General features: G+C 40.5%; 1 protein-coding gene and 1 non-coding gene across 6 annotated transcripts in view; one reads left to right on the top strand and one right to left on the bottom strand.

Moving 5' to 3' along the window:
- The window catches only part of Ctcf (CCCTC-binding factor), a 45,988-nt gene that overhangs the window by 2,246 nt on the left and 17,211 nt on the right, over positions 1-26,531 (top strand). For 4 of the 5 annotated variants that reach the window (XM_040736646.1, XM_013117911.3, XM_005076296.4 and 1 more), the window contains exons 2-4: positions 4,821-4,934; positions 23,302-24,091; positions 24,432-24,602. In XM_040736646.1, coding sequence (XP_040592580.1) covers positions 23,311-24,091; positions 24,432-24,602 — 952 coding nt within the window. In that variant the 5' untranslated portion in view covers positions 4,821-4,934; positions 23,302-23,310. Of the gene's footprint in view, positions 1-4,820; positions 4,935-21,779; positions 21,844-23,301; positions 24,092-24,431; positions 24,603-26,531 lie in introns of all 5 variants that reach the window. The other variant, XM_013117910.3, reaches the window with a different exon arrangement.
- LOC121136323 lies at positions 12,222-12,324 on the bottom strand. Its single transcript, XR_005873463.1, has one exon. It is a non-coding gene; the product is annotated as a U6 spliceosomal RNA (small nuclear RNA).

Below are 26,531 nucleotides of genomic sequence, written 5' to 3'. Positions count from 1 at the left end.
GAGGTACGTTCCCATTCAGCATTTCATCCCTTTGAATTCTCCAGAATGTTCTTCCTCACCTTCCCCCACAATAAAATTTCACTGAGTAACTAACTGAATGTTGTGGTATTGATGGAGTGCCAGTCTTTAGTAGAACCATCTTTCTTTTTCTAATATACTAGGCCCAGCTATGTAGCTTCTTACATTCTTTTCTGTTTTACTGTCAAGCTGTACAAGCTCCCAGTGGTGGTGTACTTTGAAAGTAGAGGCAGGAAGATGGGGAGGGAGTTCAAGGTCATCCTTAGCTTTGTAGCAAGTGTCATACATGAGACTGCCTTCACAGAGAGTAGTTGGAATTTGTTTTTATTAGTACTGGGCCTTGAGTAAACTAGGTGTGTGCTGCCTTCTTAAGCTATATCCATAAATCCCTTTTTATTAGCTTGGTGGTGGTGGGCAATGCTTTTAATCCCAGTACTCGGGAGGCAGAGGCAGGTGGATTTCTGTGAGTTTGAGGCCAACCTGGTCTATAAGAGCTAGTTCAGGACAGCTAGGATTACACAGAGAAACCCTGTCTTAAAAAGAAAAAAAATCCCTTTTTATTTTTTCAATAGAGTATCTCATTATGTTGCCCAGGTTGGTCTCAACTATATAGCTTAGGTAGGCCTCCCACATTTTTGGTTTTGGTTGTCCTGGAACTCGATCTGTAGACTAGGCTGGCCTTGATTGAACTCAGAGGCCTCTGCCTCCTGAGTGTTGGGATTAAAGGCGTGAGCCACCAACGCCCGGCCAGCCTCCCACTTTTAAATCCTTCTAACTCCCATACTTGGAATTACAAACTTGAATCCCAGCACATTTAAAAGATAGGACTGATAAGAAGTACGTAGCAAAGTTTAGTCTCCAGTACTACAACAAATAGCAAATATTAGCAAAACACAATATGTTTGAAAATGTCATGAAATTCATTATTTTGTATGCTAATGATTTTTTGTTTGTTTTTTTGTTTTTTCAAGACAGGGTTTCTCTGTATTGTTTTGGAGGCTGTCCTGGAACTCACTCTGTAGACCACAGAGATCCACCTGCCTCACTGCCTCCCAAGTGCTGGGATTAAAGGCTTGTGCCACCAATGCCCGCCTGCTAATGATTTTTAAAATGGAAAGAAAACAACTAAATCTCTAAAGAAAATAATTGAGAGTGAATTAATGCAAGATAACTCAAAGGGCCTACTTTTTTTTTTTTTTGGTTTTATGAGACAGGGTTTCTCTGTATTGTTTTGGAGGCTGTCGACCAGCCAAGCCTTGAACTCACAGAGATCCGCCTGCCTCCGCCTCCTGAGTGCTGGGATTAAAGGTGTGCGCCACCACCCCCCTGGCTAAGGGCCTACTTATTTAAAACTTTTATTATTATTTGTTTTTCAAAGCAGGGTTCCTATAACAATCCTTGCTGTACTGGAACTCATACCAGGCTGGCCTTGAACTCAACAGTCCTGCCTCTGCCTCCCAAAATGTGTGTGCCACCACCCCCTGGTTTAAAACTTTTTTAAAATTTTTGTTGGGTATAGTGTCAGACACCTTTGATCTCAGCACTTGGAAGGCAGGGGCAGGCTAATTCTTTGAGTTCAAGACCATTCAGGACTATGTAGAGAGATCCTGTCACAAAAACAAGCAAAAAAAATTTTTTGAGATACGGTCTCACTGTGTAGCTCTGGCTAGCCAGGAACTGGCTATGTAAACCAGGCTAGTCTCCCAACTCAGAGGTTTGCCTTTGCTGCCTGGGATTAAAGATATGAACCATCAAGTCCATGGGCCTTTGTGTATGATTGTGAGTGCAGGCTGGTGTATGTGAAAGTCAAGGACAACTCTGTGGAGTCCATTTTCTCTTTTTGGAGCCCTGGTTGGCCTAGAACGTTATATGCAGACTAGGTTGGTGGCCCTTGTCTCCTAAGTGCTGGGATTGAAGTCTTGGGGCACTGGACCTAACTTCTTGGATTCTTTTTTCTTTTTTCCCCTTTTTTTCTTTTCTATTTGAGGACAGGGTTTTTCTTTATAGCCCTGGCTGTCCTGGAACTGACTGTGTAGACCATGCTGGTCTCACACTTGATCTCTCTGCCTCCTGAGTGCTGAGATTAAAGATGTGGGCTTTCACTTGAATTTGAACTCAAATTATAAGGCTTTTCTGGAAATAGATTGTATCCACAGAGCCATCTTGCCCAGCCCAAGGACTTACTAATTTTAATCAATAATGTGATACAGTTACATGAATGCCTCCATAAGGAAATCCTGCTTACTTAAGAGAAGTAGGAAAAGTTATCCTTAGGGAACTCTCCAACCTTGTAGGAAAATTTAGGAGGTGCAGAAGTTAACCTTAAGATGTGCTCTAAGACTGGGTGGTGGTACACACCTTTAATTCCAGCACTTGGGATACAGAAGCAGGTGGATTTCTGTGAGTTCGAGACCAGCCTGGTCTACAGGAGCTAGTTCCAGGATAGGCTCCAAAGCTACACAGAGAAACCCTGACTCTAGGAAAAAAGAAAAGAAGTGTTCTAAGAGTTTTAGGATTTTTTTTACCAAAAAAAAAAGGATATTGAGAATTAAAGGAGCCCTAGTGGCTAATGACTGGCTTGGGAGTTCCTTGGCAGGGTCCACATGTGGCTGACTAGTGCTGTAGGGAGGAGTCCTATGGCAGAATCTTGCACACTTTTACTTATTGGCAGAAAACTGCCCTTTTTCTCCTAGGGCTTGCTGCTGGCATCACAACTATCCCACGTCATCTGCTTTACAGGCAACATCTCTCTTTCTTTTTAATGTAGAAATCTGATTTGGCCAGCTTTGTATCCTATTACATGTCTCCGCTACGGATGACTTCAAACTGTTAGTAAAAATGATCCTTCAGATAACAAGATTCTAGATTGAAAAGGAACTTCCAGTTTAGAAAGAACAATAGAGACAAATATATGTAACATTGAAGATGTTCTCAGATAGGTAGATTTGTCATATCACTTTTTCTTTCTTTTTTTTTTTTTTTTTTTTTTTGGTTTTGCAAGACAGGGTTTCTCTGTATTGTTTTGGAGGCTGTCGGTCCAGCTTGGCCTGGAACTCATAGAGATCCGCCTGCCTCTGCTTCCTGAGTGCTGGGATTAAAGGCGTGTGCCACCACCGCCCAGCATATCACTTTATTTTCAAGACCACTTAAAGCCTAGCTTGGTGGTACATGCCTGTAATGCCAGTACTCAGGAAGCTGAGGCAGGAATATTGTAAGTTTGAGACCAACCTAATATATATAATGATACCTTGTCTCAAAATACCAAACAAAACGACAAAAAGGAACCCTCTGGGACTAGAGAAATGCCTCAGTAGTTAAGATCCCTTGCTGCCTTTGCCAAGGATCCAGGTTCTGTTCCGATTACCCACATGGTGGTTCACAACCATCTCTTAACTCCTAGTTCTAGGCATATTCATCATCCTGTTCTGGCCTCTGTGTACTTATGTACTTGTAGTCAAAACACTCATGCATAAAATACAAATAGATCTCTTACATTTTTATTTCGTAATTTTTTTAAACTTGTGAGATGGGTCATGTATGCCCTTGGAGGTCAGAGGGGGTCAGATCCTCTGAACTGGAATTCAGACGGTTGTGAGCTGCCATGTGGGTGCTGTGAACTGAATCTGGTTCCTCTGCAAGAGCAATAAGTACTCTTAATTGTTGGGCCATCTTTCTAGCCCTTTTTGTTGTTGGTTTTTTGGAGATAGTCTCACCTCTCACCTCAAATTTGTAATCCTACTTCACCCTAGAACTGTGGGTATATGCCATCTTGAAAGCTCTCAGAGAGTATTTCACTTGGGGGTGTCTTTTTTCCTCTTTTTATCTCTTTAACCTTGTTTTTTGGTGGGGAGTGGGGGGGCATGATCGTTCAAGTTGCTTGGGCAGTCTTGGAGCTTACTGTATATAGAACAGGCTGACCTTAAACAGATTTTCTTGCCTCTGACCTAGAGTCTAGAGTTCTGGATTGAAGGCATTGGTTATCAGGCCTGGCTCTTTTTTAAAAAATAGAAATAGATTACATTCTACCATTACTTGAAGCATGGCAGTTCATTGATAGTGTAGAGAGGAAAAATGTTCACTAAAACAAGTATTGATTATTCTAGGATTTTCAGTCTCTTGTTAAACTTACCAGCTCGTGGTGCCAACTAAATCAGTAATGCTACTCACTATTTACTGAAGATAAGGAAACAAACTGCTAAAGGATTGTTATTTCAGGTGTAAGAATTAATTTTTGGTAGTTTGAGTATATGTGCCATGATTATAATGGAGTACTGTTTTAACCATTATAAATCTTTTTTTTTTCTTTTTTTGGTTTTTGGAGACAGGGTTTCTCTGTGGCTTTGGAGGCTGTCCTGGAACTCGCTCAGTAGTCCAGGCTGGTCTCGAACTCACAGAGATCCGCCTGCCTCTGCCTCCCGAGTGCTGGGATTAAAGGCGTGCGCCACCAACGCCTGGCCATTATAAATCTTTTAAATCTGTATATGCTCAATGTATAAAAAGTAAATGAATGCTGTATTGTTGGCTTGCTAGGCAATTATAGAAGGATACAGTTAGTAGATGAACAGTTTATTGCCTGGTGGGGGGGCTGTTGTTTTTGAGAAAGGATCTGGCTTTGAACTATTGGCAATCCTCCTTCCTTGGCTTCTGAGGTGCTGTCATTGTAGGCCTTCATTATAACAACTAGCTGGTCTATTGTTTTGTCTGTTTTTTCCTCCCAGTCATATCAGACTTCCTTTTTTATGCTATATGGTGTCTTTATGTGAATTTGCTGTTTTATTAAGTGATTTTTACTTTTCTTTTAGAATGACAAACCTAGAACCAAAGAGCAAGATGCACTAGCAGACAGACTTGGAGCTAGCGATTGGAGAGCTGGGTTCTGTTTTCCTTCCTCAAACTGATTTTGCAGCCACGGAGAGGTAAATGCTTTTTTTTCTATTGTTTTCCCTTAAAAAAAGGTACTAGCTAGGCCCAGTGGTGCAAGCCTATAGTTCCAGCTACTCCAGGTGTAGGTAGAAGAATAATAAATTGAAGGCCACTCTGGGGAAGATAAAAAAGTAAAAAGATTGGCATAATGGCATATGCCTGTGGGGAGCCTAAGAAGTATAATATGATAGCCTATGTTCCCTGCCTGGTACTGGGGGAAAAGAGGTATAAGGTAATGTCACCCTCTTGAGTCTAGAGGATTTTCTGGGTAGTTTTGAGCATAGAAGATTGCACATTGGGTAATTGAGAACATGTAAGTTATATTATCAGGTCCTGGGTATGAAACTGTAGTGCCATATACTAGGTGGTTGATAGGACGGATATGATGTTTTTCTGTAGAAACCTTTGGTTCATATATTTTGATCAGTGGAAGATGATGTAAAAGGTACATGATAGTTTATAGTTTTATGATTTTTATATGGAACAGGTGTGGTTTCGTTCTTGGAGAATCTAGTATCTGGGATAAAATTTTTCTTAATTAATTGGAGTTAGTCTCACTGTCCCATGTTTGTCTCATAAGTTAGTCTTTATCAAATTTTGTTAATCTATACTCTTTGCATAGGTATTTGGAAAAGACCTTATAAATGTTGATCTGTTCTGCTTTAAGTTTTCTAAATAAATAGGATTTGAGATTAAATTATTTCCTTTCATGCTAACAAAAGCTTTTTTTTTAACCCTTGGGAAAAAGTAAAATTACATTTGTGTAATAGTAAAAATTAGAGTTGGAAGCTCATTTTTTAAAAAATTACTTTTATTTATTGTGTGTCTGTGTGTCAGTGGGAGTATGCTACAGCATCTGTGGGGATTAGAAGACAAGTTTTGGGGATCATCCTCTTCTTGTTGTGGAGTTACAGGGATTAAGTTCAGGTCATCAGACTTGGTTGCAAGCCCCTTTACCCACTGTGCTATCTCACCCACCTTAGAGATGGAAACTTCAAAAGCTAATATTAACTAAATTGACAAAGTGGTTACTAGAGTTTTTCTTATAAGCTTTGTCTGGCACAGAGAGAAGGGACTAGGAATAAAAGCTTAATTCTTAGCCGGGCGTTGGTGGCGCACGCCTTTAATCCCAGCACTCGGGAGGCAGAGGCAGGCGGATCTCTGTGAGTTCGAGACCAGCCTGGACTACTGAGCGAGTTCCAGGACAGCCTCCAAAGCCAAGAGAAACCCTGTCTCGAAAAACCCCCAAAAAAAAAAAAAAAAAAAAGCTTAATTCTTTAAGCCTGTTTTCTATATAGGAAGCATGAGGTCTGTATAGTAGTAGCATTCCTCTCCATAAATAATGCCCTGCATATTCTTTAAGGAATGTTGATACTGATAGGAATACTAATAAGCTGCTGAAAAGGGAAGCAGTACTGATTTGAAGAACTGTTGAGAACCTAACCTTACTAGTTTGGGGAATTGAATAGGAACGTTGCTCATTTTTAAGTGTTATTAGTTGACTTGGTGTATTATTAGATCTATATATATATATATTTTTTTTTTTTTTTTGATTTTTGAGGCAGGGTTTCTCTGAGGCTTTTGAGGCTGTCCTGGAACTAGCTCTTGTAGACCAGGCTGGCCTCGAACTCACAGAGATCCGCCTGCCTCTGCCTCCCGAGTGCTGGGATTAAAGGCGTGTGCCACCAACGCCCGGCCAGATCTATATTTTTTTTTTGAAATTTGCATATGAATGCCTTTAAGGTACAAGGTGATATAATTTTATGATACTTGAAGCCAAACATAAAAATGTCCATTTCCTAGAGCCTAAATTATGCTAATTTAGTGTGTAGTGAGATAAATAATTCAGCTAGAAAAAACTTTGTTTTTGTTTTTGCTTTTTTGAGACAGGGTTTCTCTGTAGTTTTGGAACCTGTCCTGCAACTCCCCTCTGTAGACTAGCTGGCCTCAAACTCACAGAGATCAGCCTGTCTCTGCCTCCCAAGTGCTGAGACCAAAGTTGTGCACGCCACCACTGCCTGGCATAGTAACTTTTAAAAATTGTTGGATTTGCTAAGTGTGGTGGTGTGTGCCTTTAATCCCAGTTCTAGGGAGTCAGAGGCAGGCAAATCAAGTGAGCATTTAAATTTTTTTTATTATTGTGGTTTTTTTGGACAGGCCTTTTCTGTGAAATAGTCTTGGCTGTCCTGGCATCTGCTCTGTAGACCAGGCTGGCCTCGAACTCACAGAGATCTGCCTGCCTCCACCTCCTGAGTGCTGGGATTAAAAATGTGCTCTACGGGGTTTTTTTTGTTTTTGTTTTTGTTTTTGGTTTTTTTTTTTTTTTGGGTTTTTTTGGTTTTACAAGACAGGGTTTCTCTGTATTGTTTTGGAGGCTGTCGGTCCAGCCCGGCCTCGAACTCACAGAGATCCGCCTGCCTCCGCCTCCCGAGTGCTGGGATTAAAGGCGTGCGCCACCACTGCCCAGCTGTGCTGTATGTTTTTAAGCAGAATGCAAGCTCTCTTACTGTCATGAAAAATAAAGTCTTCAACAAAATGAGGTATGAGTACTTTCGGTAGGAAATGGTTTTTTTGTTTTGTTTTTATTTTCTGTGTATTGATGTTTTGCCTGGATGTAATGTCTGCATATATATGTTTGTGTGAAGGTGTTGGATCCTCAGAAACTGGAGTTATAGACAGTTGTGAGCTAGGGTGTGGGTGCTGGGAATTGAGCTTGAGTTCTCTGGAAGAGAAGCCAGTGTTCATCTCTCCAGACCTAGGGAAGTGTTTTTTATGGACATGACAGTAGAAACATTTGAGAGAATAAGACAATTCTGCCTCAGTCTCCCATGTGATAGAGTCCTAGGAATATACTACCTAGGCATAGACCACTATGCCTAGCTGTCATTAACTCGTGTGTGTGTGTGTGTGTGTGTGTGTGTGTGTGTGTGTGTGTGTGTGTGTGTGTGTGTGTGTGTATGACCATACATGCTTGTGCTCTAATGCATATAGGGTGGTCAGAGGGCAACTTGGAAGAGTGAGTTCTTTCCACCAAGTAGATTCTGGGGATCAAATGCAGGCCATCTGATCTGGTTTCAAGTACTTTTATGTCATGAACCATCTCGCCAGCTCCAGCTTAGTCCTTTAACAATTTATACCGATTTTTGAGGGTTAAGGATATAGCATAGTGGTAGAGCTCTTTCCTAGTGTAGGTGAAGCAGGTTTAATTCCCAGTACTGGAGGCAGGGGAATCTTGTAATGGAATTAGAGAGATCTCAATGCTTGCTGTTCTTGCAGAGGACCAGGATTGGATTCCTGGCACACATCTGGTAGCTTACAATCATCTGTAACTACAGTTCTAACTTTTTTGGAGGGGGGGGGTCAAGACAGGGTTTCTCTGGCTTTGGAGGCTGTCCTGGAACTAGCTCTTGTATACCAGACTGGTCTTGAACTCACAGAGATCCGCTTGCCTCTGCCTCCCAAGTGCTGGGATTAAAGGCGTGCGATACCACCACCCGACTAACATTATTTTGTATCCACATTCTTTGCTTTTGACTGGAATCCTAGAGATTTGTTTGTCAAGCACCACCATGCCTGACAACTGTTCTAAAAAGCGAACAAGCCAGAAATTGTAACCCATACTTGTATTCCTAGCACTCCAGGGACCAAGGCAAGAGGATTTTGGTGACAGTTTGAGGCCACTATGAAGCCTTGCCTCAAAAGGGAATGGCATAGGGGGAGGAGGTATTGCAGTCAGTGTTCAGGCCTCCCATTAGAAAACAAACCTATATTTAAAGTATTATATTTTAGGCCAACCTTGAGATCATGGAACATAGCGTCTATATGACATACAGTCTGAAGTCATTTGTTCCCTTTCTGGGATGTATGGAATGGAGTCTGTCAAAGTGGCGGATCTCCATTTCCCTGAGTGCTTAGATTAGAAACATGTGCTGTCATGCCTGGGGACCTGGGAACCTTACGAGAGTCAGCTTTCTTTAATATTCTAATTGATGTTGGAGGACTGTTCCAGAAATAGTGACTCTGAGCTCCTTCTCAGGGTTAAGGGAGACTTGGCACAATGATTATTAAGAAAATGAGGAAAAGCAAGGTGTTAGTTTGCTGTACCCTAGTGTTGAGTTGTAGAGAATGTTGCTCAGGAACCAACCTCCCATTGATACTGTGACACTAATGTTGACTTCCCTATTAGCCTTTTCTTTTCTCTGTGCAAATGTTCAATAAGCATAATAAATGGGCTATCTTTAATAAAAAGCCTTTGAAACCAGATTGCAATAGTAAATTTGAGTGCTTTGATTTTTGTGGTACTGGGGAATGGACCAGTGACCTAGCACATGCTTCACAGTCTAGCATTAGGTTTCTCTTAAGCACTTGCTTAGCATGTACAGGGCCTAGGTTCAGAATTAAGGATCACCATCATGAGGTTAGGGGTGAAGTAAATTTCTAGCTTTATGGGGCTGGAAAGAAGGCTCAGCAGGTGAGCACTGGCTGACCTGGAGTTCACTATGTAGACCAGGCTGCCCTCAAACTCACAGAGATCTACCTGCCTCTTCGTCCTAAGTGTTGGGATCAAAAGTGTGTGTCTTGAAATTCTTTAATAGCTGAGCATCTTTCCAGCCCATGTTACCCTCTCTTCCCAGCACTCATTCTACAATGGAGCTGCTATTTGTTCTTTGCCTGTTTTGCTGTCAGATGAGAAAGCTAAGAACTGAGCCCTGTGTAGAAAGCTTATCTGGGAGTAACAGTATTACCAGTTGGAGGTGGCCTCTATTGCTTGTGCCCTCTTTGCTTTACTTGCAACTTTTGTCCCTCTTATGTCATTAACTTTCTAGGGAGCTACTGAATAAGCATCAGCTATCTTTTTGACTAAAGGATTGTGTGTGTGTCTGTCTGTCTGTCTGTCTGTCTGTCTGTCTGTGTGTGTCTGTCTGTCTCCATGTGGGTATGTCCTCATGAGTGTAGGTACGTTTTGAGGTCAGAAGTGTTGGACCTGGATTCCCCTGGAACTGAGTTTTAGGAGATTATAAGCAACATTTTGGGTGATGGGAACTAAGTGTGGATTCCCTGCAAGAGCAATATGTCCTTTTTAAACACTGAGCCATCTCTAGCGCCTTAAGCACTTCTTAAGACAAGGTCTCACATACTCTAGGTTGACATCAAAATAAAGGGTTTTAAAAAAAATTATTTATTTATTATTAAGTATACAGCGTTCTGCCTGCAAGCCAGAAGAGGGCACTAGGTCTCGTTACAGATGGTTGTGAACCACCATGTGGTTGCTGGGAATTGAACTCAGGACCTCTGGAAGAACAGCCAGCACTCTCAACCTCTGAGCCATCTCTCCAGCCCCCAAGGATGGTTTTTAATGATCCTCCTTTCTCTACAGTGTTAATAATACAATGTGTGCCATAACACTTGGCTGCTTAAACTTTTTGTTTGGTTTTTGTCTTTTTGTTTGCTTGTTTCTAAGACAGGGTTCTCCTGTGTAGACCTGGCCATCCTGGAACTCACTCTGTAGACCAGGCTAACTCAAACTCAGAGATCCACCTGCCTCTGCCTTCCAAGTGTTGGGATTAAAGCCATGTGCCACTGCCTGGCTCTATTTACTTGTTTATTTAGATTTTATCTTATGTGTATGGGTGTTTTACCTGCCACATTCATAGTTGGTACCCACAGAGGGCAGGAGAGAGCATTGGATCCGTTGGAGCCAGAGTTACAGGTGGTTGTGAGCTACCATGTGGTTGTTGGAACCAAGTGCTTTAGCCAATCCTTAAAAAAAATTTTTTTAAATATACTTACTATGTAACCCCTAGCTGTCTCGAAATGTGATATGTACACCAAACTGTCCTTAAACTCAGAGAGATCCTCCTGCCTCTGTCTTCTGAGTGGTGCTTAATGTATGTATGTATGTTTGTTTGTTTATTTGTTTGTTTAGAAAGTGGTGTGGTGGTACACACTTGTAATGTTAGCACTTTTTGGAGGCTGAGGTAGAAGATTTATCAGACACAGTGAGGTGTCTCTTTAGAAAAAAAACTGGAGGGGTTGGGGGGAATTTGTCAGTTTGAGGCCAGCCTAGGCCACAAAGCAAGTTCCAGGACTATTTCATCAAGAAAACCCTATCTTGAAAAACAAACAAAAAAGGGAATGCTGGACCACATCATGTGGCTCACAAATGTAACTCCAGTTCCTGGGAATCCAACACATTTATGCATGTGAGCGCACACACAAAAATAGATATATTTTTTAAAGATCTGGAAAATAAATTGGATTGCACACATGTAATTCAAGCTGACAGGAGGCAAGAAGATTCCAAAAGTTACAAGACTAGCCTGATCTACATAGTTAGTTGCAAACCAAAGTATTTATTGACCTTTGTTGGATGACCTTCATTTTAGACTTTCATAATTAATCATTGCATTAAAATTTTTCTTTAAAGCTATTAGAAACCTGGGCTACTCTTCCCTCCTTTCCTGTTTTTGAAATAGTTCTCTTGTAGCCTCGGGCTGGTCTTGAGCTCTGATCATTCTGCCTCTTAATCTCCCAAGTGCTGAGGTTGTAGGCATGAGCCACTTTGCATGGTGTATGTAGTGCTGGGAATCAAACCCAGTGTTTAGTGTATACTAAACCAATTGAACAACTTGAGGCCTCCTCATTTTTGAGACAGGGTCTCACCAGGTAGCCCCAGTTGATCTAGACCAGGCTAGCTTCAAACTTTTGGGGCTTTTTGGTCTGTATAGTGTATATATTATGGCTGGTTTGCTACTACAGGCTTGTAATCTGAACTATTTAGGAAGCTAAGGCAGAAGGATCATAAGTTCAAGTCAATGTACAGGAGTCTATTTTACAACTTATTGTTCAGTATAGTACTGTTTTCAGTGGCAAATAATTGCTAAATACCCTAACTTATCTCCTAGAGATATGAAGATTGGCTTGTTAACCCCTCTCCCCATGGTAGGCAGACACTTTGTCACTGGATTTTATTTTATTCCCAGTCCCATTCATTCGTTCATTTATTTGTTCATGTAGGACTTTTGAGACAGGATTTCATAAAACTCAGATTGACTTCCAGCTCTGTAGCCATGACAGTATTAAACTCCTGATCTTCCTGCCCTCATCTTCTAAGTGCTTACATCACCACACAGACCTTATTTCCTATCTTGAGACAAGGTCTCACTACATATTCCGGCTAGTCTGGAACTCACTATGTAATAGACCAGGATGACAATGCTCCAGTCTCTTTTTCAAGTCCAATTATAGGCATGTTCCATGAAACATGGGTTTTGTTTTGTTTTAATATGGAGTGCTTCATGAATTTGTATGTCATCTTTGCCACAGGGGCCATGCTAATCTTCTCTGTTCCAATGTTAGTATATGTGCTACCGAAGCATGCACAGGTTTTGGTGTTTGTTCATAGCATCTCTATGTAGTCCTGGCTCTTCTGGAACTCATTGATCTGGCTGTCTCTGTCTCCTGAGTGCTGAGATTAAAGGAATATGACACCATATCCAACCCAACCCAGTTTTAGTATCTTACTATCAGTAACATTATTTAAAGTACAAAAAGTATTTTCTCCAAATGACTAAATGGTAGGTACATTGATGAATATCACATGCTTATCTGAGTAGCTTCCTCTAGGAATAGTTGAATACATTTATGTAGTCAAAAAGTAATACTAGGGCCAGGCGGTGGTGGCGCACGCCTTTAATCCCAGCACTCGGGAGGCAGAGGCATGTGGATCTCTGTGAGTTCGAGACCAGCCTAGTCTACCGAGCGAGTTCCAGGACAGGCTCCAAAACAATACAGAGAAACCCTGTCTCGAAAAAATAAATAAAAATAAAAACAAAAAAAATTAATACTAGGGCATGGGATTGCAAATTTGATGCCAGCCTGATCTGTTAGCAATTCCAAAGTCAGCCTGGGTCACATAGTTACTCTTTGTCTCTAAAAATGGGAGGGAAAAAGGAAAGGGCATAAGTAGTGCAATGAAGAAAATAAATTCATGTTGCTAGGCTTTCACTTAGCATATCGTGTGTTGTTTTTCCATTTTCTCCTCCTACAGTTGCCTTGTGCAAGAAACCAGTTAGTTATATTTCATATGACAGTAACACTAATACATGGGTATCTGCTGTTTACCTAACATTGTTTTGTATCCATTGCTTTAGAGAATACGGAAATAAGACATAATTTCTTCCTTTAAAATTGATGGTTTGTTGAAGGACAATGCAGATATAGTTAAAACAAAGTCAGTCTGCGCTGGTCGAAGTTGAGAAGATTTTTGATATGGGAGATATTTTGAGCTAGAAGAGAACAAGACAGCAGACACTGGTGTAGAGATGCCTAGCAGTGAGCACTCAAAGATGAGGTTAAATGAATAGCAAGGATGGGAACGAACTGTACAAGCTGGGAGCTAAGCCAGAGTCTGAACTTGATTCAGTAAGCATCAACCATTATGAAACTTTTTCTATTATATGTGTATTAGATACAATCTTGCTGGATAACCCAGTTTAGCTTCAAATTCAAGATCTTGTCTCAGCCTCTTGAGTGTTGTGAATATAGACTGAGCCATCATACTCAGCTGTTTGTATTTTAAGAGATCTGTGCTGTCCACGCTGCCTCCAAACTCCTGAGCTCAAGTGATCTTCAGGTAGTGTCAGGTAGTTGGGACTAAGGCATGTGCTCCTCTGTCTTCCTTCATTCATCATAAGTATTTGAGCCTCATTTTACAAAGATGTAATCAGTTACCAAAGAGGTCATTTCATTTTGTTTTTCATGTGTCCCATCCTTGTACAAATATGCACCCATGTGTGCAAGTGCATGTAGAGGCAGAAGTCAGTGTTGTCTTCTGCCTTTTTGAGTCAGGGTCCTAGAGAGATCTTCTTGCCTCTCTGCCTTCCCAGTAAGAAGATAATAGAATAGGGCCATGTTCTACCAGCCTTTTGAATAGGTTCTGGGAATTAGACTCAGATCCTTGTGCTTGTGTGATGAACACAAGCTACATCTCCAGCCTGTTTTTGTTTGTTACTTTGTTTTTGCAGTAATAGAGATCAAACCTTGGACATCAGACATACTAAATTCTCAGGTTCCAGTTTTGTTTTGGGGGTTTTGTTTGTTTTGTTTTGTTTTTTGAGGCAAGGTTTCCTAGAACTCTCTATGTAGGCCAGGCTGGTCTCTAACTCAGAAATCTGCCTACCTCCAAGTGCTGGGATCAGAGGGGTACACCACCACCACCACCTAGCTGGTTTCTTTCTTTTTAATTTTGTGTGCATTAGTGTTTTGTCATGGGAAGTTTCAGGTCTTCTGAAACTGGAATTACAGACAGTTGTGAGCTGCCTTGTGGGTGCTGGGAGTTGAACCCAGGTCCTCTGGAAGAATAGTCAGTGCTCTTAATCCCAGCTGGTTTCTTAAAAAAAAAGTATTTACTCTGATGTGTATTATGCCTGAGTGTACATGTATCACATGTATGCTGCAGTCCTGTTTCTTTAAAGAGCTCTTAAATCTCTCATTTCTGTATTTTATCAGTCACCAAGTTCTATAGAAACCTAGGAATTTATTAGAAAAGTCACTTTCATGGGGGAACTTTAGGGTTTTTTTATTAGAAATTTTAGGCAATTAAAAGGCATGCTCAAGCTCTAGGAGTGGTGACACACATCTTTAATCTCAGCATTTAGAAGGCAGATGCATGTAGATCTCTTGTGTTTGAGGCCAGCCTGGTCTACAGATGAATTTCAAGACAGCCAGGGAGACACAAAGAAACCTTGTCTTGAAGTGGGGAGGCGGGTTTAATTTGAAAATAAACATGAAATAACACATTTTTTCTTCTTCAAATTTGGCCATGATGGGCCTGATGCATGAGTGGATACTCTGAAGAGAAGGGAAATTGACTTGAGGGCTTCATAGTAATGTTGTCAGTATTATAGAATAGCAAATACAAGCTTGTTTCCCTCTCCCTGTTAACCCTCTTTGAAAAATTTACCCCACAGAAACAGTTATTCAAGCAGGAAAAGATCTGGGTCTGAAAATATTGATAACTCATTTGTTTGTTTGGAACTAAAGAGATAACTGCTCTTGCAGAGGACCCAGCATCATTACCCACAAGGTAGAGCACCACTGACTGTAACTACAGTTTCAGAGAATCTGATGCCCTTTTCTGACCTCCCAGGGCTCCTGAATGCCAGAGGTACACAAATACCACAAGGGCACACACACATATACAATACATTTTGCGGGTTTGTTGTTCTGGGTTTTTTTTTGTTTGTTTGTTTTTTGTTTTTTGTTTTTTTTGGTTATTTTTTCTTTTGAGACAGGGTTTCTTTGTGTAACAAACATCCCTGGCTGTCTCAAAATAGCTCTGTAAACCAGGCTGGCCTCAAACACAGAGATCCACCTGCCTCTGTTTCCTGAATGCTGGGATTACAGGCATGCACCTCCTTCCCCCACCCCAACTAAAATAAATAATAATATAAAGAATACATAACAATATTTTCCATTTATTAACAAATCTGGCCTCTTTACTATTTATCAGTTTCCATATCTACCTATTAATCGGACTTTTGTCAAAGATACTTGGAAAATTTGCAACTGTTTTGAGCATATGTTACACTCTGCTAATCTTGGCTTTTTTACTAGATCATACTTTTCTGGGGGATGAGAGTGGGGTTTTTTGTTTTGTTTTGAATACAGACTTTTTCTATGTAGCCCTGGGTGTCCTGGAACTCACTCTGTAAACCAGACTGGCCTCAATCTCACAGAGATCTGCCTGCCTCTGCCTCCCAAGTGCTGGGATGAAGGGCGTGCGCCACCACCTGGCAAGATCATACTTTTCATTTATTCACATTAACAGTTTTTAGTTTCACTGCCTCATGACAAACATTCGAAAGTAACTATTCAGATAGCCAAGATCCTGCCACACTGTCTTTAATTGTTAATGATGTTCTTTTTTTTTTTCCCTCCTGTATCTGCCATTTGTTTGAGGCTTGGTTCTGTGAATAGATGCCATGACCATGGCAACTCTTTTTGGTTTTTTGAGACAGGGTTTCTCTGTATTGTTTTGGAGGCTGTCCTGGAACTCGCTCTGTAGACCAGGCTGGCCTCGAACTCACAGAGATCCGCCTGCCTCTGCCTCCCGAGTGCTGGGATTAAAGGCGTGTGCCACCAACACCCAGCTCCATGGCAACTTTTTTAAGGAAAACTTTTAATTGGGACTGCCTTACAGCTTCAGAGATTTAGTCCTTTTTTTGGTTTTTCAAGACAGGGTTTCTCTGTGGCTTTGGAGGCTGTCCTGGAACTAGCTCTTGTAGACCAGGCTGGCCTCGAACTCACAGAGATCCACCTGCCTCTGCCTCCGAGATTTAGTCCATTATTGTCATGGTGGGAAGCATGATAGCGGATATGGTGCTGGAGAAGTAGCTGAGAATTCTACATCTGGATAGGCAGGCAGCAGGAAGAGTGTGACACTGTGCTTGGCTTGAACATCTGAAACCTCAAAGCCCATCCCCAACAAGGCCACACCTACTGTAATTCAGCTACTCCCTATGGGAGTCATTTTCATTCAAACTACCATGTGTATTTAACAAATTATTAACAAACCGATCAAGATATAACCAACTAAAAACAATAACAAGAAAATCCGGGCGTTGGTGGCGCACGCCTTTAATCCCAGCACTCGGGAGGCAGAGGCAGGTGGATCTCTGTGAGTTCGAGGCCAGCCTGGTCTACAGAGCGAGTTCCAGGACAGCCTCCAAAACAACACAGAGAAACCCTGTCTCGAAAACCCAAAAAAAAAAAAAAAAGAAAAAAAGAAAAAGAAAAGAAAAAAAAGTTTTAAAAAACTAGAGAGATAATAGATTGGTTGGGAGCACTGGCAGCTATTTCCAGCACTCACATGTTGGTTCACAACTGTTTGTAACTAGTTCCAGGAGTTCCAGCTCTTTATAGCCTGTGCCAGCACATGGTGCACAAACCACATGCAGGCAAAATACCCTGCACAGAAAATAAAAGTAATTAAAAAAAGAATTTAAAACAAAAGAAAAAAATCCTTTCTGAATAAGAGCTTTTCTAAGTAAGTGTTAACTCCAGATAACATTTTACCCATGTTTCCTTTGGTATAAGCCAAGGGCATAAATGCCAGAAAATCTCAGTGGAAGCAGTTTAGTGGGGCATAAGACTTTGTGGCTCATTTATGTCCAGTTTATAGATGATCTGGCTTAAGTCTAGGCTTAAGCCTAGGATAGAATATTGAATTCCACAGGGTGATCGAGTCAGATAAGGACAGAAAAGCCCCCTTTGGATTTACCCATTAAGAGTCATTGCTGGCCTCAGAACAGTTCAATAGAATTCTAAGGAATAGAAGCCAAACTGCTGAACTAAAAGGTGGAAGAGAAGGATTGGAAACAAGTGTGGAATTGAGCATACAAAAAAAAATACATGACAAAAATTACACATAGTAAAATGGTTTAAGATGGGACATATTTGGACAGCATAGGGGACTGATCTAGCAGACTGCCTGAGGGGCTATATAGTTAGGTTATGGCATGGGATCATGACAGAATTCAGGTGTCTCAGAGTTGGGTCTCTGTATCCACTCTGAATTAGCCAGGAAAATATTTAGGAACCAAGTCTTCTAGCCCTTTACCCTCACTTGTCTAGATCTCACTTGCTTAATCTAAAGGAAGCTTCTCCTTTCTCTTCTATCCAGAAGTTGCTGGGATGCTAATTTATTTCATTTTTCTACTATGATGATAGAAGATACAACAAGGATCTGTTCTGAGAGTCCTATTTTAGTGATACAACTATCCCTCGGTGGTAAAGAGCTTCTCATAGGTACAAGGCCATGGATTCCATTCCAAGCATTGTCCAAAAAGAAAAACAAAACAAAACCCCAATCCCCAAAAGAACAGTGTATCATTTTATAGCGACACTTCAGTCCCTAGAGTAAAACTGTTGTACTAAATAATTTTTTTCTTGGTTAATGATAAACTGAAGACTACAGTCTTCCTTTCTTTAATTTCTATTCAGTGCCTTTGAGTTTAGAAAGTAATAGATAGTAATCTGTGTGGAGATATAGCCTTTATACCCTGAAACAAATTACAGATACAGGTTTGGAAACTGTGGAGAACATTTAAAAGTCTAGTGCCCAAGAGTGGCTACAGATCCTTGATATGCTCCAAGAAGCTGAAGTTCTCAGAGACCTAGGGAAAAGATCCAGGACAGGAAGCAGCTAAAGAAAAGCATAGTGTCAAGGAAAATGAGAAAAAATGTTGTAAACCCCTTTTTAATAGTCTTCCACAGAAGAGGTTTCATAAATCCTAGGAAGGTATGGTGGAGAGGGGAGAGATTTAAGTAACCAGGAATTATTTGAAAGGAGGAGATGGATTAGAACTGTTAATACAGGCAAGGCAGCTAGGAATGTGGTCAGTCCCCGTGGAGTAAGTGGGGGAGGCCTGACTTAGCTAGCCTATTGGGTTAGTTATTGATTCAGAGGGGGGATTCACTTCTGCCGAAAGCTAGACTTAGGAATCTACTGCTCGAGGAGATGCACTGAGATTTCTAAGCAGTGTCAGAGAGATGGCTTGCTTTTATGTGATATTTCTCTGTAAAAATAGAAGCTGTTTAAGACTTGAGTAGATTCTGACATCCATGGCTGAAAGTCCTGTGTGTTCCTTTGATGAGTACTGTCAGCTCAATTCCTTGCCAGTACAATTGTTTTCAATTCATATTCCTTTATACTAGTTGTTTTTCTATCTGGGCACAATTCATTGACCTCTTTTAGATTGAATTTTTTTTCTTCTTAATGCAATATTTAATGTTTTAAGTTTTCCGATTCACAGCAGAGACAGTTGGTTTTTCTGTGTTCTTCACATTATGTGCTACAAACCACAAGAGGCACGGGGTGGGGGTGGAGCATGGAGATGAGCTTGTAGAAGAAAAATTTTCCTCTTACAGGTTTGATTCTATCTTATTTTAATAAAGAAACAGGGTGTCATGTAGTCCAGCCTGGCCTCAACTCACTGTAACCAAGGCTTACTATGAACTCTTGATCTCTTTATCTTCCAAGTTGTAGGATTACATATATGCTACCACCGTACAGTCTTCTCCATCAGATTTTTACTGGAGATATTTAAATAGTCTGGGATGATGTAGTGACTCTCACAGGGCTACCATTAAACATTTACCACGTGGGAATTATTGTCTTTATAATGCTGTCTGTAACATAAATAGGACCTTTTCTCTGTTCCTTGATTCCAAGTATTTGGATTACTACTTTTTGTTGTTGTTGTTGTTTTGGTTTTTCAAGACAGGGTTTCTCTGTGGCTTTGGAGGCTGTCCTGTAAGTAGCTATTGTAGACCAGGCTGGGCTTAAACTCACAGAGATCTGCTTGCCTCTGCCTCCCGAGTTCTGGGATTATAGATGTGTGCTACCACCGCCCGGTAGTAACTCAGGAGGCAGAGGTTGGTGGATCCCTGTGACCTCCAGGCCACCTGGTCTACGTAACAAGTTCTAGGCTAGTAAGACCTACATAGTGATAATCCAGTACCCTGGAAGCTAAGACAGAATTAGGCTAGCTTTTCTACAGAATAACACCTTGTCTGAGATAAAAAAGGAAGAGAAATGGCTTAATGTTAAGTGATAGCAGGATAGGGGTGAGGCTTAAAGTTTGTGTTTTAATAAAATACCAAAATTATCCTAATGTTGTTGGTCCTTAGACATACTTTGAGCAACAAGGGTATAAAGTTATCTAATTGTGACTTCTATCTATAGTGTTGCTGTTGAAAATTTAGAGGTTAATCTTTCACAATCAGAAACACTAGATTTTGCAAAATACTGGCACACTGGTGCTTGAACATTTTAAATTTATAGATAAATTGTAAAGTCCCACAGATATACTTTGACTCCTACTTTTTACTGTAACATTTTGCTATATTTGTCTCCATTGTGGTGAAACAGCTATTAAGAGGTCTTTGTATGGGGGTCGGGGTGGTGCACACCTTTGATCCCAGTACTGGGGAGGCAGAGGCAGGTAGATCTTTGAGTTTGAGGCCAGTCTGGTCTACAGAGTGAGTTCTAGGACAGCCTCCAAAGCTACAGAGAAACCCTGTGGAGACAGTGGGTATTATTTATGATTTATTAAAGCTTGACTGAGGATTCAGAAAACAAAAGTCAAGCCACAAGCCATAGAAGTCAGGTACACGTGTTTAATCCTAGGACTCAGGATTCAGAGATAGATGGATCTCTGTAAGTTTAAGGCCACCCAGCTCTACACAAGAGTGAATCAGTCTAAAAGAGAATTATAGCTCACACCTTTAATGCCAACATTAGGGAAGTATATAAGACAGAAGTAAGGTCTCAGAGAGGCATGCATTCTCCAGTCACACTGAGGAGAGGCAGGAGTTTGAGAATTGGTGAAGAGCTTGTGCATGGATCAGCCCTTTCAGCCTAAAGTAGAGGTGAGAGCTAGTAGCCAGCTGCTTTGGTTTTCTGAGTGCTCAGTCAAGCTTTAATAAATCATAAATAATATATCACTATGAAAGATAGATTTATATTAAACATTGTATTGTTTTGCTCTTAGCAGATAACAGCACTACAAAGGAAACTGGCTACCTAGGAAGTTTTTCATCATCCTTGTCTTTTCCACAAATATGATGGGCTTAGTTGAATTGGTCCAAAAATAAAGGTTGCTAAGATGAGTGTATAGGTCAGTGGTGGGGTTCTTTCCTAGAGTGTGGAAAGTCCTAGGTTCAGTCTCCATCACCACTAATGAAAAAACTAATGTGAGTGAGTGGGTAAGCAAGCCATTAAGATGGAGATTGCTTTAGGCCTGTCCTTGCTTTTTTTTTTAAATTAGAGGAGACAGATTTCTGTCTCAAAAATGAACAACTTTATAGAACACAATGTCCCTCTAATTCGAAGCAGTCAAGACTGTGAGGCAGAAGAATCAAGTTTGAGGCCAGACTAAAAGAAATTAAACATGATGGAAGAGAGAAATGAAATTATTACTCAATGAATATAAAATTTCAGATACATAAAATGAATAAGTACCTCTAGAGTTTTATATGGGAAAAATACATTCATTTAATAATAATACAGTGTGTACTTTAAAATATTAGGGTAAATTTTTAAAATTTATTTTTATCATATATATATATGGCTGCTTTGTCTGCATGTGCCTCTGTGCACAGCTTGCATCCATGATGCCTTTGGAGGCTAGAAGAGAGTTGGATCCCTGGAACTGGAGTTAGAAATGGTTGTTAGCTTCTAATAGGAATTGAACCTAGATCCTCTTGAAGATCAACCAGTGCCTTTAATTAATTACTAAGCTATCTCACCAGCCCCCTAAGAATAGCACTTAAGTGTTCTTACCGTGTAGCGGGTGGGGGGGGTGGGTAGCAATGTAAGGGCACTTTGAAAATATTTAATGCTTTGATTATGGTAATGGTATCCTGAATATATGCATGTCTAAACTCATACAGTAAGCAGCATAACCATAGAATTTTCTGTTTTTTGTTTTTCGAGACAGGGTTTCTCTGTATTGTTTTGGAGGATCTTCTGGAACTCGATCTGTAGACCAGGATGACCTCAAACTCAACAGAGATCTGCCTGCCTCTGCCTCCTGAGTGCTGGGATTAAAGGCGTGTGCCACCAACACCTGGCAGAATTTTCTTTTTTTTAAGACAGGGTCTCACAGTGTAGCAGTGGTTGTCCTGAAACTTGCTACATGGTCCAGGTTAACCTCAAACTCAGTCTTCTGTATCTGCTTCCTAAATGAAAATGTGTGCCTGCACATTCAGCCATTTTATTTTAACATAAAGAGGTGTGTTTGGGTCTCAGATTGTCCTTGTTCATTATGTAGGTGAAGATGATCTTGGACTTTTGATCTTATTACTACCTCCACCTCCAGAGTGCTGTTTTTATAGGTATGCAACACAATTCTCAATTTTATTCAGTGCTGGAATTTAAAACAAGGATTGAGAAAGAGATAGTGTATGTTCAAGCAAGCTAGCATTCGATTGCTTTCCACCTTATTTTTAGACAGAGTCTCTTACTGAACCTGGAAGTTATCTATTTGGTTTAACTAGCCAGTGAGCCCTGGGATCCTCCTGTCTCTGCCATGTCCAACTTTTCATGTGCATGTTGGGATCAAACTCATGTTGTCAATGACACTTTACAAACTAAGCTATCTCCCCACACAACAAAGCTTTCTGGAAAACAGTATGACAAAGTAGGATTTGTCGCTGAGTGGTGGTGGCACATGCCTTTAATCCCAGCACTACCCAGTTTGATTTTTAATTGGCAGAAAAAAATAAATGTATTTGTAGTGTGTAGCATTTTGAATTATGTGTTGATGATGCATTAAATTAAGCTGATTAGCATGTATTACCTGGCTGGAGAGATGGCTCAGAGGTTAAGAGCACTCACCGACTGCTCTTCCAGAGGTCCTGAGTTCTATTCCCAGCAACCACAAGGTGGCTCACAACCATCCATAATGAGTTCTGGTGCCCTCTTCTGGCGTGCAGACATACATGGAGGCAGGATGTTGTATTCATAATAAATAAATAAATCTAAAAAAATAATGTATTACCTCAATTATGGTGAGATTACTTAAGTAGTTAATTAACTATTTTCTGTATGTTTGTTGTACAATAGCTATCTTGAACTTTTTTTCTTGATTGAAATTTACTTTTTTACTAATGTGCCCAGATATGTAAGTTTCAAACTAGCTTTACCAATGTAATTAAATGTCCATAGTTGAAGTTTCTAGTGACCAGTGTCTCTTTATTGTTTTGATCGGTTCTGATTCTGTGGCCCAAGTTAGTCTCAAACTTCTTCCTCCAGCCTCAACTCTAAAAGTGTGCAAGTTCTAGTTTTACATCTGGCTCTGGCAAGTTTTTGTGGTAGAAGATTGACTTTGCCTTACGATTTCACCTGATGTCATTAGTGACATCCCATCCCAGTAATAACTAAAAATTATCCCTAGAGCTTGCCAACTGGAAGTTAAGTTCCCTTGGTTTGAAAACTTGAGCCTCTAGGTGTTGTTTCAATTTTCCCATTTTGTTCTTTTATAACTTATTTTCATAAGAAACAAAAATTAATAGTATATTGTTTCTCTTAGTATTTTAATACCCACTGTTACCAGTTTTCTGTACATTGGGAGTATGCTCTAGAGTCTTGATCAATTTCAGATTTTTTTGTTTTGATTGACAAGATTTATAATGTTGTGGTAGTTTTTTTTCTTCATCAGAGAGGCAGATCTGTTGGAAAACCATTGATGAATGCCTAATTCATTAATCTAGGAGTTTTTAGTTTAAAATGTATATGCTTTTATTTGAGCAAACCTTATCTTAAATAACAATTTGTGTTTTCCCTTAATAAAGGAAGGGGAAATGGAAGGTGAGGCGGTTGAAGCCATTGTGGAGGAGTCTGAAACTTTCATTAAAGGAAAGGAAAGAAAAACTTACCAGAGACGTCGGGAAGGGGGCCAGGAAGAAGATGCTTGCCACTTGCCCCAGAACCAGACAGATGGGGGTGAGGTGGTCCAGGATGTCAACAGCAGTGTACAGATGGTAATGATGGAACAGCTGGATCCTACCCTTCTTCAAATGAAGACTGAAGTAATGGAGGGTACAGTGGCTCCTGAAGCAGAGGCTGCAGTGGACGACACCCAGATCATAACCTTGCAGGTTGTAAATATGGAGGAACAGCCCATTAACATAGGAGAGCTTCAACTTGTTCAAGTACCTGTTCCTGTGACTGTACCTGTGGCTACTACTTCAGTAGAAGAACTTCAGGGGGCTTATGAAAATGAAGTCTCTAAAGAGGGTCTTGCAGAAAGTGAACCGATGATATGTCACACCTTGCCTTTGCCCGAAGGGTTTCAGGTGGTGAAAGTGGGGGCCAATGGAGAAGTGGAGACACTAGAGCAGGGGGAGCTTCCTCCTCAGGAAGACCCAAGCTGGCAAAAAGACCCAGACTATCAGCCACCAGCCAAAAAAACAAAGAAAACCAAAAAGAGCAAACTGCGTTACACGGAGGAGGGCAAAGATGTGGATGTGTCTGTCTATGATTTTGAGGAAGAACAGCAGGAAGGTCTGCTGTCTGAGGTTAATGCAGAGAAAGTGGTTGGTAATATGAAGCCTCCAAAGCCAACAAAAATTAAAAAAAAAGGTAAACTGGCTTTATCTCTAATGGTCTTCTAAAACCATTTGGGAATAAAGGTTGTAACAGCTTGTGTGTAAAATAATTTTGTTAAAGTAAATGCTCCCTCCACCCCCAACATCTGGTGGGTGCCTGGGCTTTTAATTAGTACAAAAGAAGGGTTTTATTTATGTTTTTACATATTGAATATTAGTTTGGTTTGGTTTTATATGTAATAAGAGTCTACTAATGCTGTGAATTAATTTCTACTTAGATTGACTTTGATTGTAAAAGGTTAGTAGAATTGTAGTTGGGGCTTAATCTAAACACTGAGCAACTTTAACAAGTACATGTTTTTTTTTGCATATAGGTGTAAAGAAGACATTCCAGTGTGAGCTTTGCAGTTACACATGTCCAAGGCGTTCAAATTTGGATCGTCACATGAAAAGTCACACTGATGAGAGACCACATAAGTGCCACCTCTGTGGCAGAGCATTCAGAACAGTCACCCTCCTGAGGAATCACCTTAACACACACACAGGTGCTGGATGTGAATGTGGGGCTGTAGCAGACAAAGGTTAAAGCACTCATGGCTCTTAGTCTGTCCAGGCTTGCTGCCGGAGGAAGTGGAGGAGTGCTGTTTTTGTTCTTCCTTACAATATCTGGTTCTTAATTGACGTAATTCAGGAAGACTTTTTACCATTGTGTTGATGAGAATTTAACTGACAAGAAATTACACCCTAGCTGGGTGGTGGTAACACACACCTTTGATCCCTGCACTCAGGAGGCAGAGGCAGATGGATCTCTGTGAGTTTGAGGCCAGCCTGGTCTTCAAAGAGAGTTCCAGGACAACTTCCAAATCTACAGAGAACCCCTGCCTTGAAAAACCAAAAAAAAAAAAAAAACTGTTGGTTTTAATTTGATACTTTGTCCGATAAAGTGGTCAGTTGTCTTGCTTTATAAATCAGATAAATTAGGCAATTAGTGGATTTCTATTGTTTCACAAGTAGTATGCTATATATTGGGGTATTCTTTGCCATCATCTACTCATGTTATAGCACTCATTTGCACATAAATACATCTAGTACTTTGAAGAAATTGTATTGTCGTTTGATAGGATTTGTCAACATGTATGTACATTGACATGAGTACTTCTGTCTTGCACTGTACTTCAGCTTTGAAAAGTTCATTCTGTGGTTGTCGAGAACTAAGTTAGTAAAACTTACTCATCCAGTTAAAGAAGCCTGCAAAAGTCAAATGAACACATGCCACTTCATGGTGAAGAATAAGCTGTTCATTTTCTAAATGTGCTTGTATTGCATTCTAGGGGGCATTCTTTGGATTGTTTACTTGTTTGTTTTATTTAGATAGGGTTCTGTACATAACCCTGGCTTTGAATTGACAGAGAGATCCACCAGCGTCTGCCTGTAGTGCTGGGGAAAGGCATACATAAGCACCATGCCCAACTTCTAGGGAGTGATCTTGCCTATAAAGTTGTAGCAAATGAAAAATGGCTTGGTGACCATGGACCTTAAGCAGAAGGACGTAGGTAGTCAAATAATACAGTCTGATGGACATCCTGACTCCACAACAATTGTCATGCTGGTTTCTACCAAAGACGGAGCCCTTTTCTTCCCTTAGTAACACTAAATACAAAACAAAAGTTACTATTTTGATTACGTTGTTCTGAGATGAATGCTGCTTTCCTTCTATTGGTAACTTTTATTTTCTGTGCCACCGGATTATATATACTTCATAGAAGGAATTCCTTCACTCTCCTAGCTCATTAGTATTGAAGAAGCAAATTTAATGAGGAAATAAGCATTCCTTTCCATTTCTTAGTTACTGTCATTTTCCAGTGACATATTTCATCTTTTTTTAGAAAGTCAGTTTTGGGACTGGAGAGATGGCTCAGCTGTTAAAGGCTAGGCTCACAACCAAAAATATAAGAAAGTCACTTTTGAGCCGGGCGTTGGTGGCGCACGCCTTTAATCCCAGCACTCGGGAGGCAGAGGCAGGCGGATCTCTGTGAGTTCGAGGCCAGCCTGGTCTACAAAGTGAGTTCCAGGACAGCCTCCAAAGCTACAGAGAAACCCTGTCTTGAAAAGCCAAAAAACAAAACAAAACAAAAACAAAAACAAAAAAAGAAAGTCACTTTTGTAGAGTTGGGCATAGCATTTTGTGACTGTAAACCTAGGCATTTAGGAGGCTGGAGCAGTAAGTAGGATTAAGAGTTCAAGGCCAGCCTGGGTTATATATTGAGACCCTATCTTTAAAAGAGAAAGAACGAAGAAAATTATTTCTGCAAGTATCTGGTCTAGTACTTGACATTGTGATTTTTCCTAGGTGTTGTTTTGTTTGTTTGTTTGTTTGTTTGTTTGTTTTCTGTGTGGCCCTGGCTGTCCTGGAGTTCACTCTGTAGTCCAGGCTGGCCTCCAACTCAGAGATCCATATGCCTCTACCTCCCAAG

The sequence above is a fragment of the Mesocricetus auratus genome, unplaced genomic scaffold (assembly GCF_017639785.1).
Source record: "Mesocricetus auratus isolate SY011 unplaced genomic scaffold, BCM_Maur_2.0 Super-Scaffold_100062, whole genome shotgun sequence".
Taxonomy (NCBI): domain Eukaryota; kingdom Metazoa; phylum Chordata; class Mammalia; order Rodentia; family Cricetidae; genus Mesocricetus; species Mesocricetus auratus.
This window is presented reverse-complemented; position numbering and strand designations above follow the sequence as displayed.